The sequence below is a fragment of the Zonotrichia albicollis genome, chromosome 13 (genome assembly GCF_047830755.1).
Source record: "Zonotrichia albicollis isolate bZonAlb1 chromosome 13, bZonAlb1.hap1, whole genome shotgun sequence".
Taxonomy (NCBI): Eukaryota; Metazoa; Chordata; class Aves; order Passeriformes; family Passerellidae; genus Zonotrichia; species Zonotrichia albicollis.
In genome coordinates, this window is record NC_133831.1 from 1,060,853 (window position 1) to 1,079,230 (window position 18,378).

Below are 18,378 nucleotides of genomic sequence, written 5' to 3' on the forward strand. Positions count from 1 at the left end.
GTTCCCTCTTCTCCTGACTCCATATCATTTCTCTGTCACTCATCTGACATCCCCGGTCACTCCACCAAACTCCTCTGGCCCCCGGAACCCCTCGGTGCCCGGTGCCGCTGCCCGGGCACAGCTTCACCGCCCGCACACCCACAGCCCTCAGCCCTCAGCCCAGCGGGGCCGTGACCGGGCCGTGACCCCCTTGGCCACGCCGAGGCCTCCCTTCCTCCCCCGCTTTCCGTTTCCGACAGCCCGGCCCGGCCTCCCGGAACACCGGCGGGGCCGCCGCCCCGGCAGCGAGCACCGAACCCGCCCCGGGCCCGGCCGGTCCGGCCCCGCAGCCCCGCACAGACCCGGCCCGGCCGCTGCGGGCACCGCGCACAGGAGGCGGCGGCCAAGGGCCCCCCCCCCGGCCCCGCCGTTCCGGGCCGCTACCGGCACCGGCTGAGCGGCTCCGGCGGGGGGAGCGCCCCACCAGGCCGTGTCCGGCGGGCGGACGGGAGCACCCGGGCTGGGCCAGGAAACGATGCCGAGCCAAGCCCAGCCCAGCCCAGCCCAGGCCAGGCCAGGCCAGGCCAGGCCAGCCCAGTCCGTCCCGTCCCGTCCCGTTACCGGCGGCCGCTCCACTCCCGCTCCCCGGCTCCAGCTCCCGCCGTCATGTGACCCCGGCCCGTCACGTGATCGCGCCGGCCGGAAGCGCTCCCGGGGCACGGCGCCGCTCCCGGCGTGCCCCAACTGAACTACAACTCCCGGCGTGCCCCGCGCCCGGACCACAACTCCCGGTGTGCTTCCCGCGGCGCTCCGACGGCGGCCGGGGTGGGCCATGGGGCACGCAGACATGGCGCGTGTTCCGCACGTCGTGGCCGACACGGGCGCGTTCCTGAGCGCGGTCCCGCTGCAGGTACCGGGGGAACACCGGGGAGACACCGGAGGGACGGGGGGGGTGGGTCAGGGCTTACGGGCCGGTGTGACGGCGCTGCCCGCAGGACATCGCAGACGCGCTGTACACCGTGCCCGAGGTGCTGGCCGAGATCCGGGACCGGCCGGCGCGCCGCCGCCTCGCCGCGCTGCCCTGCGAGCTGCGGGTCCGCCGCCCGCGCCCCGAGCTGCTGCGCCTCGGTGAGTGCCGGGCCGGCCCCGCCACCGGCTCCTTCCCCCGCCGGAGCGGCCCCGCCCGGCTCGGCTCGGCCCGGCCCGGCCCGACCGCGCCGCTGCTCCCCCGCAGTGACCGAGTTCTCCAAGAAGACTGGGGACTACCCGAGCCTCTCGGCCGCCGACCTGCAGGTGCTCGCCCTCACGTGCCAGCTCCAGGCCGAGATCGACGGCCCCGGCTGCGTCCGCTGGGAGCCGCAGGACAAGGTAGGATGGGCGCGGGGCCCGGTTCCAGCGGCCCGGCACGGGGCCCGGTTCCAGCGGCCCCGCCGACGGCCCGTGCTGCCCCCCAGGTGCGGCTCAGCTCCACCCCGCGGCACCCCGAGGCCCCCCTGCACCTCGCCGGCTTCCACCTGCCCGCCAAGGTAAGGCACGGCGGGAGGGAGGGGTGCCCGTGCCCGTGCCCATGCCCGTGCCGTGCCTGGGCTCTGAGTGCTGCCCGTGCCGTGCCCCCAGCACAAGCCCGCGGGGAAGGGCCCGCACCAGCCCAGTCCCAGCCCGGCCCCGGCGGAGAGCGATGAGTTCGGATCCTTCCTGTACTGGCGGCCGCCGCTGCCCAGCATCGAGGAGGAGCTGCGGGAGCTGCTGGTGAGAATCCTCTGGAGGCTCCTCCCTGCCCTCGCTCTGCCGTTCCCGACCCCACGGTGCCACCCTGATCCTCTCCTGCCCCCCGGCCCAGGCCATCAGCAGCAGCCCCGAGCCCCCCGAGCAGCACCGCAGCTCAGCAGACGGGGCCAGCGCCGGCGAGGAGGAGGAGGATGAGGAGAGCGATGATGATGAAGGCTGGATAACTCCCAGCAACCTGAAGGAGGCCCAGCAGGACATGGGGCACTTTGACACTGCTCCCGTGGGTGTCCAGGTGGGCTGTGTCACCACGGACTTTGCCATGCAGGTGGGTGCTGGCCTGCGGCCGGGCTCAGGCTCTGGGGCAGCTCCGTGTGTTAGAGCAGCAGGGTCTCAGTCCCAGAGGCCTCCCAGAGCCTGTGGGGCTCTGAGTGCCCCGGCTGGCAGGTCCCAGGGTCCCGCTGTGTCCCTGCTCTTGCAGAACGTGCTGCTGCAGATGGGTCTCCACGTGCTGGCTGTGAACGGGATGCTGATCCGCCGGGCCCGCAGCTACATCCTGCGCTGCCACGGCTGCTTCAGGTGCTGGGGCTGGGGCTGAGCCTGGGCTGAGCCCGTGTCCCACGGCCCCAGGAGCTCTGAACCCCCGTCCCGCCCTCACAGGACCACCTCGGACATGACCAAGGTGTTCTGCCCCCACTGTGGTAACAAGACCCTCAAGAAGGTGGCAGTGAGTGTCAGCGAGGACGGGAGTCTCCACATGCATTTCTCCCGCAACCCCAAGGTGCTGAACCCCCGGGGGCTCAGGGTGAGTACCTGGACAGAATCCCAGACCCACTGAGGTGGGAAAAGACCATCAAGATCATAGAGTCCAACCTGTGAGGTTGATCCTCACCTTGTCAGCCAGCCCAGGGCACTGAGTGCTATGTCCAGTCAATTCCTTGCAAACCTCCCACGATGGGGACTCCACCACCTCCCTGGGCAGCACCTCCCCACCTTTGCCAACCCCTTCTGTGAAGAAATGCTTCCATTGGGATCCCAGGGATGGGAGCCCAGCCTGTGGCTGGCAGGTTGGGGGGAATTAAGGCAAACGGAGAACATTCCCCAGATACTGCTGCACTTGCTCAGCCCCCCAGGGGCTGTGCTGTGCTCACCGGGCACCTGGGAGCCAGGGCTGATCCCTTCTCCCCGCAGTACCCGCTGCCGGCGCCGCAGGGCGGCAAGCACGCCAACAACCCACACCTGGTGGAGGACCAGCGCTTCCCGCAGCAGCGCCTGTCGCGCAAGGCCCGGCAGAAAACCAACGTGTTCGACCCCGACTACCTGGCCGGGGCGTCGCCGTTCGCCGAGAACGACGTGCACAGCCGGGCGGCGCACCTGCAGCTGCGCGACGCCGCGCTGGGCGCCGGCCGCCGCCGCCTCAACCCCAACGCCGTCACCAAGAAGTTCGTCAAGAGGAGGTGAGGGCGGACGGGCCCCGCCCGCAGGACCCACCTGCCCAGGTGTGCTGGGCGCTCTGCCAGGGCCGGGCCATCCTGTCCCCACTGCGCGGTGCCCGGAGAGCCACCGTGACTGCGGCGATGGTGACGGGGTGTGGGGAGGCCTCAGGATAAGGGAGGGTGGGTTGGCTTCTCTGGGCACCCCTGGGCAGGGGCTGTGTCACCCAATAAACACCAAACCCCAAAGCCCCGTGACTCAGTGCCAGTTCTGTGGCTGCCTGTGCCAGGGGGAGCCTTTCCCTGAGTGAGCCTCGAGGAACGAGGAGGCTGGGGCAGAGGGAGGGAGGATTCTTGCATCATTTGCCCCATGGGATAATGAGCTCCAGAAGGACAAAAGCCCAGGGCGGGGGGTTGTGTCCCACCCTGGCACTGGGGTGAAGGGGGCAACTCTGGGGTAAAGCTCTGTGGATAAATCAGCTGAAATCTTTCACAGCAGACTCTTGGGCCCAGCTCCTGCTACAATTTCCCCTTAACCCTGCTGAAATTGTTCAGAGTAAGGAAACACCTGATAGCAGCTGTGGCCCCTGGTGCTGGGGAGAGGCTGCAGAGTGGGAGCAGGAAGGGGGAACACACCTGGGCCTCCCCAGCCCCAGGGCACTCAGTGTGCCAAAGCTGCAGATAAAGGGCATTGGGTGAGGCACTCACACATCCTGCTGAGGCCATGGTGCCTTCCAGCATCTTGGCTTTGCACTCCTGGGGCAGCCTCTGCCTCCCCCCAGGGTCACTGGGGTCCCACACCACTGGGTCAGTGTGATTCTTCCTGCAGCACCTTCTGGACATGCCCTTGGTAAAACCACCACAAGACTTCACAGTGTAAAATGAAAACTTTTCATCGTTTATTCTCGACTGCAGCTGTTTACAGAAATATAGTTGCGAGTATACAAATGTCCCAATAGAAGCAAAATATTTTTTTTTTTTTTTAATATTCAACAAGTTATCACAGGAGAGCTAAAAACATAGATGCAAATAAAATATCCCCTCATAGACAAACTGAAAACACCGGGAATCAGTGCTTGGAAACCCACCTACGAAAGCCATATACACAGACTGCACGAAGGAGTATCTGGTGCTACTTTCACACTGCAGGACACACAAGAGGCAGCTCAGCGGTCGAGGGTGCACCCAGAACATCTGGCAGGCAGGGCAGAGCCCACCCGAGGTGCAGGGACAGAGACAGCAGCTCTGCTCTGAAGGGGTTGGAGCTTAACTCAGCATCAGCTCAGGTGGAAATAATTCAAATTGCCTCCTTTTACCCAGAATAAAACAGCTCCAGGACTGCTGCAGGCTGTTAAGGGTACGGCAATGGGATCCCAGCTCTGCAAGACCCAGAGAGCCACTTCCCAGCAGGAACCTCCCCCTGCACACGTTATCCCAAGGGGCAGCTCCAGGGCCAAAACAAAGCCAAGGGGTATTTATATTTCCCTGTCAGGGAACAGGAGCCCTCCCTCATGCCAGGCCTGGAGCTGCTGGAACCTGAACAGGGCTCAGGGAGCAGGGAATCCCTGCGTTCCCTGCCCTGGCCCTACACAGACAATGTCACCGGGCAATTTAATGAAGTGTAACAGCAAAAATGACACATCCCTGCAAAAAGCAGAGTTCAGCTCTGCAAACTCCAAGAGAACAAAGGAGGACACTGGCTCTCAGTGTGGTGGAGGTCATTTAAGAGGCCTGTACCAGGATAACACTGATCCACTCAGGACAAATTCCAGTGGAACACAGATTTGGAACTGAAAGTCATGTTGGACACAATACACATTACTGAATGTAAGACCTGATTTAAAGGCTGGAGCTGTGTCAGGGCAGGTTTAGGTTGGATTTCAGGGAAAGGTTCTTCCCCCAGAGGGTGCTGGCACTGCCCAGGGAATGGGCACAGCCCCAAGGCTGCCAGAGCTCCAGGACAGTTTGGACAATGGTCCAGGGATGCCCAGGGTGGGATTATTCAGGTGTCTGTGCAGGGCTGGGGTTGGACTGGATGATCCCTGTGGGTCCTTTCCAGCTCAGGATATTCTATGATTCTTAGGGTTTAATTCCTCACACAAGCTGCAAGAAAGAAATCAGCACGAGTGGTGGCAGGTTCCTCACAGACAGAATTCAAGGGGAGCTTCACTGGCTTTCAAGGAATTCCCTAGATTTTGATTGTTGCACTAATGAATCAGGTAAAAAAATCAGTTTACAGACTCCTGCCCTCATGGGAATAAAGAGAAATGGCAGAGGAGCTTCCCCTCCTACCCAGCAGAAGCAGGGACCTTCTGCTAACAGCAACATCCCACACGTGGGCCAGGTCAGCCCAGCACCACCAAGCCCTGCCTGCACAGCTGCTGCCACCCTGGCATGGAAACGGCTCTGAGGGGAAGCCCAGGGATGCTCAGGGCTGCAGGAAGCTCAGCCTCAGCCTGGGTGTCAGCTCTATCCTAAACCTCATCTGCAAGTATGAACTAAGAGATGTAAACCCACTAAAGTGGCCACAGCTGCTTGCAAGGCACAGATCCCAGCGAGGTTCCCAAGCAGAGCAAGTTCTGGATCCATGTCACCAACAGGACACACGTCCAGCACTGAGAGGTGGGACAGCTACTCATGAGTTACTACAAAAGCCTCCTACCGAGGAAAAGGAGTATTGTTTCATGTTTATAAAAATGTAAATATAACAGTATTCTAATGCTGTGTCTACTATTTATATATAATAATCTGACTCCTCTATATACATATATATAATCCTAGAATATACAGGCAGTGCATATTTACATCCCTATACAGACTGGGAGAGGAAAAGCCTCTCCTCCTGTGTGACCTCCCGGTTTCCCAAGTTCCCTTTGGCAGGAGTTCAGCCCTGCTGCATTTCTCCTTGTTCCTAACACATTTACCCCATTCCCAACGCTGACCCTCGGTGCTGTGGCACCACAGCTGGCACAGCTGGGCTGAGCAGGAGCACCAAGTGCTCACAGGCTGCCCCAACAGACTAAACCAGCCCAAATTAAAGCAAAGCCCCTGAACAAACACAGCATCCCACTGCTGTCTGCTTTTAGCTTCTACAGAATGGAGCTGCCCTGAGCCCCTGAACACAAACCCCCCCAAAACCATAAAATTCCATTTTGCACTAATGAGCAGTGACCAGAATTCCCTGTTCTTGCCTTCCACCTGCAGCTCGGAGCAGGCCAAGCAATTCCCTCTGCTCTGCCCTGCTCCCCTCACTCAGATCCACGTCTGTGCTCCCTCTGCTCTCCCACTACAGCCCTGCAAAAGGAACCCAACCCTCTGCCAAGCAGAGGCACAGCAAAACAGGAATAAAAATCCATTCAGACCTATTTTCCTTTTAGAAATGAGATTCTAAATCAAAATATCAATGGAAACTTTAAAAAATAAAGTTCAGCTTATGCAAGTGAGGGGAATGTCCACTGACACAGCTGCCAGTAAAAACCTGCCAAGGTTTTGTTTAACTGCTCGTGCCTTGTTTTATCTCAAAACTACATGGAAGCAGCCACCCTGTCAGTGATCAGAAGAAATCATCATCACTGATCAGAGAGGGGACACCCACTTCAGAACAGCCAGCCTGGAATTATTTCTTGAACTAGATTTGTGTTAAAATAAGAGCAAAGCGTTTGGCTTGCAGCAAGACCAGGCAGTGAGGAGGCAATTAATACCAAAGCTGCTGTTAATTAAGCACAAAGCACCAGTGGCTCTGCCAGGGGAGATGTTCAGCTCAAACTGCACCGAGCGTGGCTCTGTGGTGTCTGGGCGGGCTCTGGGCACGCTCAGGGTAAAAGCTGAGGGGATGTGGGGGGGTTGGCAGCTCCATCTCCCTCAGCCCTCACCTGTGCCCACAAACGGGTGCTCTGGGACCCCAGGGATGCTGGACCGGCAGCCTGGCACCTCGGGGTCCTCTGTGCCACACAAAGGGCCTGAGGGCACACAGAGAAGCTCTGCTGCCCAACCCCAATGCTCAGGACTGAACGTTCAGGGCCGTGGTCAGAGCCAGCCGTGCTCAGGCCGTGCTCCCTGCCAGGACACCCTGCAGCCTGTCCCGGGCTCCTCTCTCCTGCTCCAACCCCTGCAGCCCAGAGCCGAGCACGCGCCAACCGCTGAGCGACCTCTTCCGTCACACAAATACCTCTTGGAACCAAATCACATGTTCAAAGTGTTGTACATTTAAACATTGACCTAAAATGAACAGGAAAATTTAACACGAGGAAAGGAAGGTGTTTCCAGAAGGGAAAACTGGGATAGCACAGCCCTTGGTTGGTTTTTTGTGTATGTTTTTTTTCCCTCTTCTCTTCACGAGTGACCTCAAACACGCCCACAATTCAAACATACCCTTTTTCCCTGGAGCTGTGGCAGGCTTGGGACGAGGTTCTCTTCTGGGCACTCATCCTGTTCCACGCAGAATTGGTCCCTGGTGACTTGGCACTGACCCACAAACGGAGAGAGCCCTTGGGAACAAGGAGCAAACCGAAGCAGCGCGAGCGAATCCATCGTTCCTGTCACTCCTTCCGTGTCCCAACAGCTCACCCTGGGACACACATCCTGCAAACACCACCAGTTCCTTCCCCAGCGAGTGCCTATGGACTTCCACGGCCCTCTGGACGTTGTTGGGTCCGCTGTTCTCAGCCTGAGCAGCCCCACACAGCAGCTGGGCACTGCTGGGGGCTGTGCTTTCGTCTTGTGAACCATTACAAGATGTTGGTAATGTTTTGTCTTAGCAGGGGAAAAAAAATAAAATACAGAAAGAAGAAGTCTGGGTTGGGGTTAAAGCAGCTCTGGACATGATGCAGCGGGGAATTCTTTCTGTCCTGATTAAAATTTCCAACGTTTGAGCATAATCATAAATTAGGAGTTAAAACACAGAGGCGCTAATAATAAAATATTAAATAGGCAATGAGAGTGGAGAAAAGCTGAATGGCTCATTCTGAGGGAAACCCCAATATTTCATATTTTATATAATCCTAAATGCCTCTGGGTTTCCTGGCTAGGCTGTGAGTGAGGGACACACCAAACACAGAGCGAAGCTTCTCGTGGCCAGCTGGACCAACACTGCCTGATGGAATGGCGAGAGATGAACACGTTATTTATGTTGCAAAAAGTACTTAAATACTCAATAAAGACATAACAAACCCCACCCCACCCCACTGTTATCAGACGCCACGTTGTGGTAGAACATCAGACAAACTCACAAATTTACCACAAAAATGTGTGGCAAAAAGAATATTTTATATATATGTATATATATAAATTTTTATATTTATGCCAATGTACTCACTCAGTACAAATAGCAAAATAGTTATACCATTTCCTAAATACAAAATATAGCTTTCCAAAAAAATGAAACACACATTAGATATAAACCATCCAAAACTTGAACGATTGAAAACTGTATTCAAAATTAAATGACCCAGAGCAGGTCTCTTTCTGAAAAGTTCCCTTCATATCGGCAAGAAGCCTTACTACTGAAAACGTAATTCAATGCCTCTCAATGAGAGAGAGAAAGAGAGAGACAGAAAGAGAAAGTGAACGTGGGACAGACCAACAAACGGGGAAATCCAGGAAAAACCAAGGAAAACTACACGGCTCAACTACGCACACGAGTTAAGGGGAAAACACACAGTAAACAGACTCGAGGAACTTAAAAAAAAACCCATTTACAGACTGTTCCTTTGTTATTTCAAATAACAAAAATGAAGAATGACGTGATACCAGCTACACTCCACCGAGGCGGAACGGGCGCCGCGGGAGCACACGGATCTCACGAGGCCGTAGGGAGAGATCACACACTGTCTGGAGAGTTGAAGCACCCAAAAAATCCACAAGCCTCACAATACACCTGGCATGGTCTGGAGTGGGTTGTTTTTACATTCGGTAACATCAGTCGATGATTTATTCCTTAATTAAACATGACAATCTAGAAACCAGACTTGGGGCTCGGTGGTAGAAAAAGGAAAAATCACTTCAGAACTGCGATGAGCTCATGTGCTACAAGGATGCAACAGCTCGGGATGAAGTGACCTTTTAAGAAGGCTTAAAAATGATGCAATTTGCCCCCTACTTGGAGTAAAGCCAAGCTGAAGATTTCCATCAGTCACAGCTGGAAGTGGCGGGTTAAGGGGGATTCCTACAATTACAAGGTGGTGGAGAAATTGCTTCCTCTCTCCTTACTCCTTGATTATTTGTCAAAGCTTCTACTGACTAAGCAATTTACTGCCAAGGATTCCTAAAAGCTTTTTCTTTAGCTTTAAATCCAGTAGGATATTTATGTCTTTTTTTAAAAAAAAACAAAATACAAAACTGAGGGAGCGAGGGAAAACCATGGAAAGAATAAAAGGGAGAAGGCTGGTTTGGGAACAGCTCATGAGGCTTCACAGAGCTCCAACCCATCAGTCAGAAGGAGAGACACAGAGGAGCCCCTTCCTCAGCCACACAGAATGTTCTTTTCAAGCTGAAGGTGTTTTAGAGAAGATTTTAAGATCAGCTGGAAGTTCCCCTTCCTTTCTTCATTTTGTAGAGCCACCAACCAAACCCTTGCTCTATGTACAGCTCCACGTAACTCCAGCTTCCACAGACGTGGAAAACCGTTAATCCCATTCTGAGATGGGAACTGGTTATTTACAGCAGCAATTCTCTGCTTGTTATTACAGTTAGCAATACTTGCAATTGATGAAGGGAGGGCCTGGCTCTCCCACTCCGTGTCAGTGGAGAGATCCCTGCTCTGACTGGCAGCTGGGTCAGGCTTGGGGCACAGGCAGCTGCTGCTCCAGCTGCACGAGCTTCCCGCGGGGAAAAAGGGATGGGAGGAAGGAATAGCAGGGAAAAAGTAAACGTGGTAACATGGATTACCTTCCAACAACAATAATAACTGACCAGATATGCTTTAAATTCCAAGAGCCCCCACTGTAATGAGGTTCATGAACCTGGTAACAGCCCAACCCCACGCCCCAGTAACACAAAGCATAACTCCTCAGCATTATTGGCACTGTGGAGCCCAAACTCCATGGTCATGGCCTCAGGTCTGCCACTGGCCACGCTGTGCTCTTAAAGAGGCCACTTTTCCACAGAAGCAATTGGTTCCACGCAGCCTAATCCAGAGTTGGAAGGTCTGAGAGGATCTGGGAAATCGTCGCTTTTTTTTCTCCACGGAATTTCTGCGTGAGAGAACAAGCAGAGAAGTCAGGCACAGCTAACCACAGTCCCCTCCTCCTCCTGTGCACCCGCTTCATCCTCAGGGCGTTCCTCATGAGCAGGCACTGAACTGGGGGCGAGGAGCAAGAGCAGCTCTGGAGAGACTCCAAACTCCACATCCAAACCCCTCTGGGTTAGGGAATGACGTGCATCACTTCAGTGAACGCTCGGGGGGGATTTGGGACAAGACCACCCCAAGTTACCACAACCAGCACTGGACTCCAGGCTCCTCCTGGCTCTTGGTGCTCATTTGTAGTCAAAGGCTCTTCCCCCTCTGAAAAAGGCACCTTCTAAAAGCAGAATGTCTCCTAGCAACAGCTGATGCTGTTGGCTGTTTCTAACACAGCCTCAGCATGTGGCACACTCAGGAGCTGCCACATTCCACCAAAAACTTGTTTTCACATTACGTTATTGTAACCCAGGGGAAGAGTTCAGAACAGTTCAAAAACAGTTCAAACTTGAGGTGTCATTTACTCAGCAAGTCTCAAGTTTTTTAACCACAGTCATGTTTCATAAGGTTTTGATCTGCCAAGCTGCCAGTGATCCACTCTCCTCCCTAACAAAGAACCCGACTCTCACGGCAGATGACAAAACGTAGGAAAAATGAACAAGACACAGTCTCAACTGTTTCATACAACTTCTGACCGCTGACTGGTTTTAATACCTTCATTCTGGTATTTTAGTCTTAATCCAGCAATCCAGCCTCACTGGTGCTTTGGCTGAACTCTTAAAGCACGGTCACACACCGCAAGGTGTAAATGCACCGAACAGAGCCCCTGCAAACAACCCAGAGAGCCAAACTCACCACTTGCCTCGTTAGAAGGAGCCAGCCATGTTGTTGCCCTGGTTCTGCAAGGACACGAGCAGGTCGTCGATCTTCTCCATGTTCTGGTTGGCGGCCATGGCCGGGGGCAGCGGGGGGGTCTCGGGCAGGGGCTGGGGCAGCAGGGCGGGCACGGGGGGCTGCGCCTCGCCCTGCGCCTGCCCCGGCTGCCCCATGGCCATCAGCTCCTCCGGCAGCGCCGCCGGCCCGGGGGGCAGCAGCTGCCCGCAGTCTGGGGAAAAGGGACAGCTCAGTGTCCTGGCACGGGCCAGAGTGCCCACAGCAAAGCCACGGCCCACCGCCACCAGCTGGGCACCCACCCTGGGACGGCTGCGACAGCCTGGTGTGGGCAACACCTGCACCCCTCACTGCTCACATGGCTTCTACAGCCTGGTGTGAGCAACACCTGCACCCCTCACTGCTGGGACAGCTGCTACAGCCTGGTGTGAGCAACACCTGCACCTCTCACTGCTCACACACTGCTACAGCCTGGTGTGGGCAACACCTGCACCCCTCACTGCTGGGGCTCACAGGCACCCACAGAGCTCTGCACACAGAGAAAGGCTCTGCATCCCACAGAACCAGCCATGGAGGCTGGGTCCAGAGAGGAGACAAGGCAAAGTGCAGGTTTGTACAGCTAAGGACACTTTAACAGACACTTCTCCGGGCTCTACAGCTTCTAAAATCCTCGCTTTCCTTCAGCAACGTGAAGAGAGGCAACACATATATTGTGGAAATCAAAAACAGCCCCAGAAATGCTCTCTTAGGAGAGGCAGAATCATTCCTAGATTAGATGTTAGTGAGAAACTCTTCCCTGTGAGGGTGGGCAGGCCCTGGCACAGGTGCCCAGAGCAGCTGTGGCTGCCCCTGGATCCCTGGCAGTGCCCAAGGCCAGGCTGGACACTGGGCTTGGAGCAGCCTGGGACAGTGGGAGGTGTCCCTGCCATGGCAGGGCTTTGAGGTCCCTTCCCACCCAAAGCATTCCCTGTTTCTATGGCAGCTCTCCCATGCAAGCCCAGCACGGGGCACTGTCACTTACTGTTCTGGATGCCGAACAGGAATATCCCCGAGGTCTGCTGGGACGAGGCAGGGGAGTTCTGCAGCTGGTTGATGGCCCCTCCCGCCGTGTTGTGGAACAGAGGAGCCTGCTGCTGGGGAGGAGAAGCAGTTCCTGGCATTCCTGCCATGCTGTTCTGGGAGGAGTACATGGGGGACTGCTGCAGCTCCGGCTGGCTCATGCTGTTCTGCAGGGCAGACATGGAAGCTGACGAGATGAACAGGGTGACTTGCTGCTCTTGAGAACTTGGGGACCCTTGGACCAGCTGAATCTGGGGCGAGTTATGGAAGATGGCTGGCTGCTGTGCTTCAGCCTGGCTGGAGCCAGGATTCTGGAGAGAAGACACTGTGGTCTGACTCTGGAATTGCATGGGCTGCTGCTCCTGATTCATCGAGGCCATGTTGGACTGTGGATGAAAAATGGACTGGCCTTGTTGCTCCTGATTGGTGACTGGGTTTTGGTTTGGATTGAAAATCATGTTCTGCTTTTGGGGGGCCATTGTACTCATTGCATTTTGATTGCTGAACATCATGTTCTGCTGCTGCTGCTGCTGCTGCTCCTGAGAGGGAGGGCTGCTCTGGATGGCAACAATCGAATGCTGAGGCTGGAAGATGGCTCCTTGTTGGTTCTGAGGGATGGAGCTGGACTGGATGGAGCCCAAGGACACCTGGGACTGAAACAAACCCTGCTGAGCTGGCTGAGCCTGGGGCTGCTCCTGGGGAAGCATGGAGCTCTGCATATGAGAGATCTGCGTCTGCTGCTGGAAAGAAGTCTGCTGTTCAGTGTTTGTTGCTGTCTGAAGAGGAGAAATGGGGTTTGGGCTTGTGAAGAACGACATCTGCTCCTCCTGAGTGGCAGGGTTGCTCATGGAACTCTGGGAAAGGAACATGTTGGCAGACTGCTGGTCTTGAGGCACCGAGGAGCTCTGCAAGACACCCATGGCATTCTGTGAGTGGAACATGGGGGGCTGCAGTTGGTCAGAGGAATTAGTGTTGGTCTGGTTGTGGACAATGGAATTTGAGCTATGAAAAAGGGATCCTTGCGTTTCCTGGGATATATTCTGAGTGTCACCAATAGGGTTCTGAGAGTGGAAAAGCTGAGCTTGCGAGTGTGGGGACTGCTGGATGAAGCTTCCCGACTGAATGGACATCATTTCTCCACCTTGCTGGAACAGAGCCCCGCCCTGCTGCTGAGTCCCACTGGCCTGGACACTCATCATGGTCTTGGTAGACGAGAAGAGATTAACCTGGGACTGACTTTCCCCGCCGTGCTGCATCTGAACCATGGTCTGGAACACAGAGCTCTGCATCTGTTTGCCCTGGCCCGAGGCCTCCTCTCCCTCCGCAGCGCTGCTGGGCTGGAACATGGCAGCCCCGCTGCTGGACACGGGCTGCTGCGCGGGGGCGGCCGCCTCGCCGCCAGCCACGCCCGGGGACGAGGAGAACAGCTCGCACTGCATCTGCATGTCCTCGCTGCCGGACAGGCCGCCCATCATGTGCGACGCCTGCTGGTACACCGGGGACTGCTGCAGGGCCCCGTTCCCCGCCGTGCTGGACGAGAACAGCTCCGACTGCATCTGCGTGGCCGCCTGGCACATGTTCTGCTGCATGCCCATCACCATGGCTGCCGAGGTCTCCATGGCCTGCTGCTGCTGCTGCTGCTGCTGCTGGCTGGACAGGGCACCCTCGGGCTGCGGGTGGACGCTCTCAGCTCGGCCAGGCAAAAGGTTCTCTGCTCTGGAATGGACAGCTGTGTCCGAGGAGGAAAACATCCCGGGGTTCACGCTGCTCTGTATCTGGCTGACCTGCTGAAAGATGTCTGCGTTCAGCTGATCCTGGACATCCTCGCTGCTGTCTGAGCCCGAAAACAGAACGGAAGATAACTGCTGCTGAGCTTCCAGAACCTGCTGCACCAAGTCGACGTTCCTGCTGCTGCCCGTGGCGGTGTTGGTGGGGAAGTTCCCAGCCTGGAGCTGCTGGATGGTGTTCTGGAGCTGACTGACGCCGCTGGCCGACGAGAAGATGCTCGAGGAGATCTGCTGCTGCAGGGCCTGGGCCGGCTCCGCCAGCGTGGGCTGCGGCTGCTGCTGCGAGGCCTCGGCCAGCTGGGACAGAGCCACCACGGTGCCGTCCGACTGCAGCACCTCGCGGGGCTGCGCCTCCCTGCCCGGGAACTGCGCCGCCTGCTGCAGCAGGGCATCGCTGCTCTGCAGAATGCTGCCCGGCTGCGAAATGTCCTGCGGCTGGATGGTGCTCAGGGGCTCCGCGTTGAACACCTTGGGCTGCAGCTGCTGCTGGTTTTCGCCTTCAGAAGGTAAATGGGAAGCAGAAGTTGATATGCCGGACATGCTGTTTTCCAATGTTTGCTGAGTTGGTCCAACCACATTCGAAGCCTGAAAAGAGATTTGGTAATTTACAAACTTACTGGGGTGATGGAAATACAATTTCCCAAAATCCCCCATGTCCAGGGAAGATCAGAGAGAGATGTGAGATGTGGAACCCAGACACACCCAAACCAGCAAACAAATGATCAGCAGCGCAAACGCTACTTCAAGGATGGAATCATGGCACAACTTAATGAAAGCAATGCTAAGAATTGATTAAAAGAATATTCTTACAGTAATTTACCAGCTCTGTGTCACGGGGTAAAAATCCCATCACAGGGTCACTAACCCATCAATCTGTCTGGGGCAGGAACCAGGTGAGTTATTAAAGCAAACTGTGTGTTTCACTCATGCTCCGTGATTGTGCTTTGCCCAGACTGATCCTGCACATGGATGGCACTTTCCCTGTCTATTCCTCTTGTCCAGTGCTAAAGGAGCACCTCAGAGTCTGAAAGCTGCTGTGCTCAGCTCCCCCAGACTCACCTTGGAACACAGGGGGAGAGCATTTTTGTGCACTTACTTCCATTGGAGCCACATCTTCGTTCTTGATCATACTGCTTGGCATGAGTGGAGTTATCAAGGCACTAGGAAGAATGTTCACCTTCTCCAGGTTGCAGCCCGTGGCCTTCACTGCTGCAGCCACAAACAAAACCACAACAAGAGGGGCAATGGTAAAACCATTCCAGAACTCCCTTTAAGTAAATTACAGAATTACTCTTCAATGTAAAGCAGCAGATCTCCACACCCTGAGCAAATTTAAACCTTTCAGTAAGGTGGCAGTAAAATTTCTGCACATGTGTACAGAGTGAGGAAGGACAGAACACACCAAGTGCATACAGCAAACAAAATTCTCTGACCTCTGGTTCAGAGTCAGCCTGGAGCAGAACAGGTACAGGAATGAAGCATCAATGAGGAGCTGACACAGAAACCCCCATGAGAGGGTAAATTCAGATTTACTGCATAAATCAGCTGAGGACATGAAGGAACAGCAACAGCACGTTGTGTTCCAAGGAGCAGCAGCTGTTCTCCTGGAGCACTTGGGATCTTCCCTCAGTTAAGCTCCACACTAAATCAGATGGATGTCAGGCTTACCCTGTGTATCAGTTTATATATTTGCTTAAATTAACACTACACAGTTTCTAATTCTTTGTATTATCTGCAATCCTAGGCTGGTTTTTTATTCTTCACTTGCAAACAGAATAAATAAAGATTAGACTGCAGAGCCTGATGCATGAATTTAAAAAAAAAAAGTCTTATTTTTTTGCCTTTTTTTTGTTCCATATTAGCTTGTACTAAAATATACTGATAGGAATTTTGTTATAAAGTAAAAGTTTCAGAGTCAGAAAACAAACCTCCCTGTAAGAATAGGGTCAGATTTTATAAGCACAGACTTATCACAGGATGTCTGATTCATTTCACCAAATCTGGGTAGGAATTCATAGTTAAATTATTAAGAACACTGATAAGAATCAATTTAGTACCTTTTATAGCCTCTTCAAAAGAACAATGTTGGGCTGGGCTGGAGATTTCCTTCTTCACATTAACATTCAGAGTCCCAGCTGCCGAGACAAAACACATTGAGAACTTCCTTACGTTAAATCAGCAAACAAGCCAAAAAAACACAAAGCACACCAAAACAATTCCTTATAGCTTAAAGAAATTCAGTTCTTTGAAACCCACACAAACCTTTGCACTGTCTATTGTGATACAGATAAATAAATAAACTGAAATACATGAAGTGGGCAAATTGCAGCTTTCCTCAGGATAAAGCCTGCTGGGATTTCTTGGTTATTTGGTGCATTGTATGGGATATGTTGATTTTTTTATCCTGCTCAGCTTCATTTTGATCCTTAAACTAGAAATGGATGCTGCTACACAAGAGCTGTCACAAGACAGCTGGAATTTGAGATATTTGGCACAGAAATGAGAAAAGCGACGTGTTTAGATTTTATTATGGACAGGGGGTTTGGGAAGATGCACTTTGCTCCCCCAGGGCTGCACACACCTGGCTCTGGAGTGTAGGTGAAGGGCTGCACGTCGTGAGATCTGCCAGCGTTGGTCACCACGTAAATCCCCACCGAGACAGCTGAGGTGATTTGCTGGTCGTGATATGGTGGCACCTTCACAATAAGGTGATTCTGCAAAGCAAAAGGATCGCATTTTCTTACTACCGATCTTAATTCTCCTTACTTGCACCAAAAGACAGAAATAGGCTGATAAAATGCCATAAATAAAGGCCCAGGGCACTGGGGGCAATGCACATGTGGGATACTGCCCTTGATGGCACTTCCCTGACACCATTTGCAGCCAAACAGTCCATAAAGACACTTATTGTGTCAAAAAGATTAAATATTCCATTAAACATTTCAAAGTGGAACAAAACTCAGCCAGTTATAAAGACTATGCTGTACACACAATCTCCTTCCATGGAAAACTGAATTAGAACTTTTGATTTCATTGCATGTAAGGGCAAAGACCTGCTCAGCAAACCCACTGTGGGACCCAAGCTCTCATTAGACACTGAACAATTTCAGTGGTGTAAAAGCCAAATTATATTCCACCGGACTCAGACCTTACGTGAAAAAAAATATTATTATTCCTAGAAATGCACAAAAAGAGAGAAAGGCTTGATTAATTTTTCTTTGGAAACAGTCAGTGTATTTTTTAAATTAAAAATATAACGATAATAATAGTAGTAGTAGTGACAATAGTAGTAATAATAAAAGTAATACATTAAAATAATACCTGATGAAATAATTCCATGTCAATTTCAGCTTCTGCCTTCCAAGAATTCTCATCTAAATGAAAATTAAAAAGCCTGGGTTAGTGCACATCCTACAGAGCAATTTGTTTCAGTGCCTTTGCTCCTCAGTTTGCTCTCCCTGACTGAGCTTTACCCAGCAGTGAATCCCAACCCCAGGCTCTGCTCAGCACCCCAAGCCAGCCCTGCTTTCACACTAACCGGAAACATTCTCTTGGAAAATCACTTTTGTTCCCTTTAGGAAGTTCTTGCCAATCAGAAAAACTTCCTCTTCACCCTTCACTGAACAGCTGTGGAGACTTTTCTTTAGGATCTCTGGGACTCCTGCTGGCTGAGCTGCAAGGGAAAAAACAGAGTCTGGAATCAAGGGAACATCAACATCCAAACCAAACCACTTTTACTTACAGGGTAATGAAGGAACAACTAAAACTCCTGAGCTTATTTCTTTATCATGCCTTTCATGACAAACTCTTCAGAACATAACCATTCTATCACCAAATGTAATGAGCTCACAGAAATCACAATAATCACTTGTTCTGCTCTGGAAAAGAGCAGGAGGAGTGATTCCCCTGTTCCCTGGGGGGCTTTGCACAGATTTTTTATATGCCACAGTTTTCTGCCTGGTGCAAGAACTAACCCAGGGCTTGGAGCAACCTGGTGTCCCCTGGCAGGGGTGCAATGGGATGAGCTTCAAGGTCCCCTCCAAACCCTTGCAGGACTCACATCTCTGGAGTTGGGAATTTTAGCAATTTGAATCAAATAAACAAGCCAAGAGGATGTGATTTTACAGATACACATCCCTGGATGCCCCTGTGCCAGAGGTCCAGATGATGATTTATACCATTCTTATCACAAACTGCCACTGCTGCAAACCATTCCTACTCTTCTTAAACCTTACATCAAATAGGACCACGTGTGCCAAATGAGCTAAATGCAAATGTGCTAAATGAGTAGACAATTTAAACAGAGATACATTTTAAAATAACGTGT

At 53.5% G+C, this 18,378-nt stretch overlaps 3 protein-coding genes across 16 annotated transcripts in view; 1 reads left to right on the plus strand and 2 right to left on the minus strand.

The window, feature by feature from the left end:
• WWP2 (WW domain containing E3 ubiquitin protein ligase 2) overlaps positions 1-720 on the minus strand; it is a 32,055-nt gene extending 31,335 nt beyond the window's left edge. The window contains exon 1 of one of the 2 annotated variants that reach the window (XM_074550663.1): positions 601-720. The gene's annotated coding sequence lies outside the window, so the exon portion shown is untranslated. The remainder of the gene's footprint in view (positions 1-600) is intronic. The other variant, XM_074550662.1, reaches the window with a different exon arrangement.
• A 9-nt stretch (positions 721-729) lies between these two features.
• NOB1 (NIN1 (RPN12) binding protein 1 homolog) lies at positions 730-8,259 on the plus strand. Its single transcript, XM_074550664.1, has 9 exons — positions 730-889; positions 975-1,107; positions 1,214-1,347; positions 1,434-1,505; positions 1,597-1,728; positions 1,820-2,032; positions 2,186-2,283; positions 2,365-2,509; positions 2,896-8,259. Exons 1-9 carry the CDS (start codon positions 812-814, stop codon positions 3,163-3,165), a joined length of 1,275 nt encoding a protein of 424 aa, XP_074406765.1. The 5' UTR covers positions 730-811; the 3' UTR covers positions 3,166-8,259.
• Positions 4,015-18,378, minus strand: part of NFAT5 (nuclear factor of activated T cells 5) — a 54,059-nt gene continuing 39,695 nt past the window's right edge. For 11 of the 13 annotated variants that reach the window (XM_074550649.1, XM_074550657.1, XM_074550661.1 and 8 more), the window contains 8 exons: positions 17,590-17,724; positions 17,373-17,425; positions 16,633-16,765; positions 16,109-16,186; positions 15,148-15,260; positions 12,227-14,636; positions 11,170-11,419; positions 4,015-10,327 (listed from right to left, as the gene is read on the minus strand). In XM_074550649.1, the coding sequence (XP_074406750.1) occupies positions 11,181-11,419; positions 12,227-14,636; positions 15,148-15,260; positions 16,109-16,186; positions 16,633-16,765; positions 17,373-17,425; positions 17,590-17,724 (3,161 nt within the window). In that variant the 3' untranslated portion in view covers positions 4,015-10,327; positions 11,170-11,180. The remainder of the gene's footprint in view (positions 10,328-11,169; positions 11,420-12,226; positions 14,637-15,147; positions 15,261-16,108; positions 16,187-16,632; positions 16,766-17,372; positions 17,426-17,589; positions 17,725-18,378) is intronic. The other 2 variants (XM_074550651.1, XM_074550650.1) reach the window with 2 other exon arrangements.

Coding starts and splice junctions, on each gene's coding strand:
- NOB1 (XM_074550664.1), top strand. CDS start 812: ATGGGGCACGCAGACATGGCGCGTGTTCCGCACGTCGTGGCCGACACG. Junction 1,108..1,213: donor CCCCGAGCTGCTGCGCCTCG/GTGAGTGCCGGG, acceptor GCTCCCCCGCAG/TGACCGAGTTCTCCAAGAAG. Junction 2,510..2,895: donor TGAACCCCCGGGGGCTCAGG/GTGAGTACCTGG, acceptor TTCTCCCCGCAG/TACCCGCTGCCGGCGCCGCA.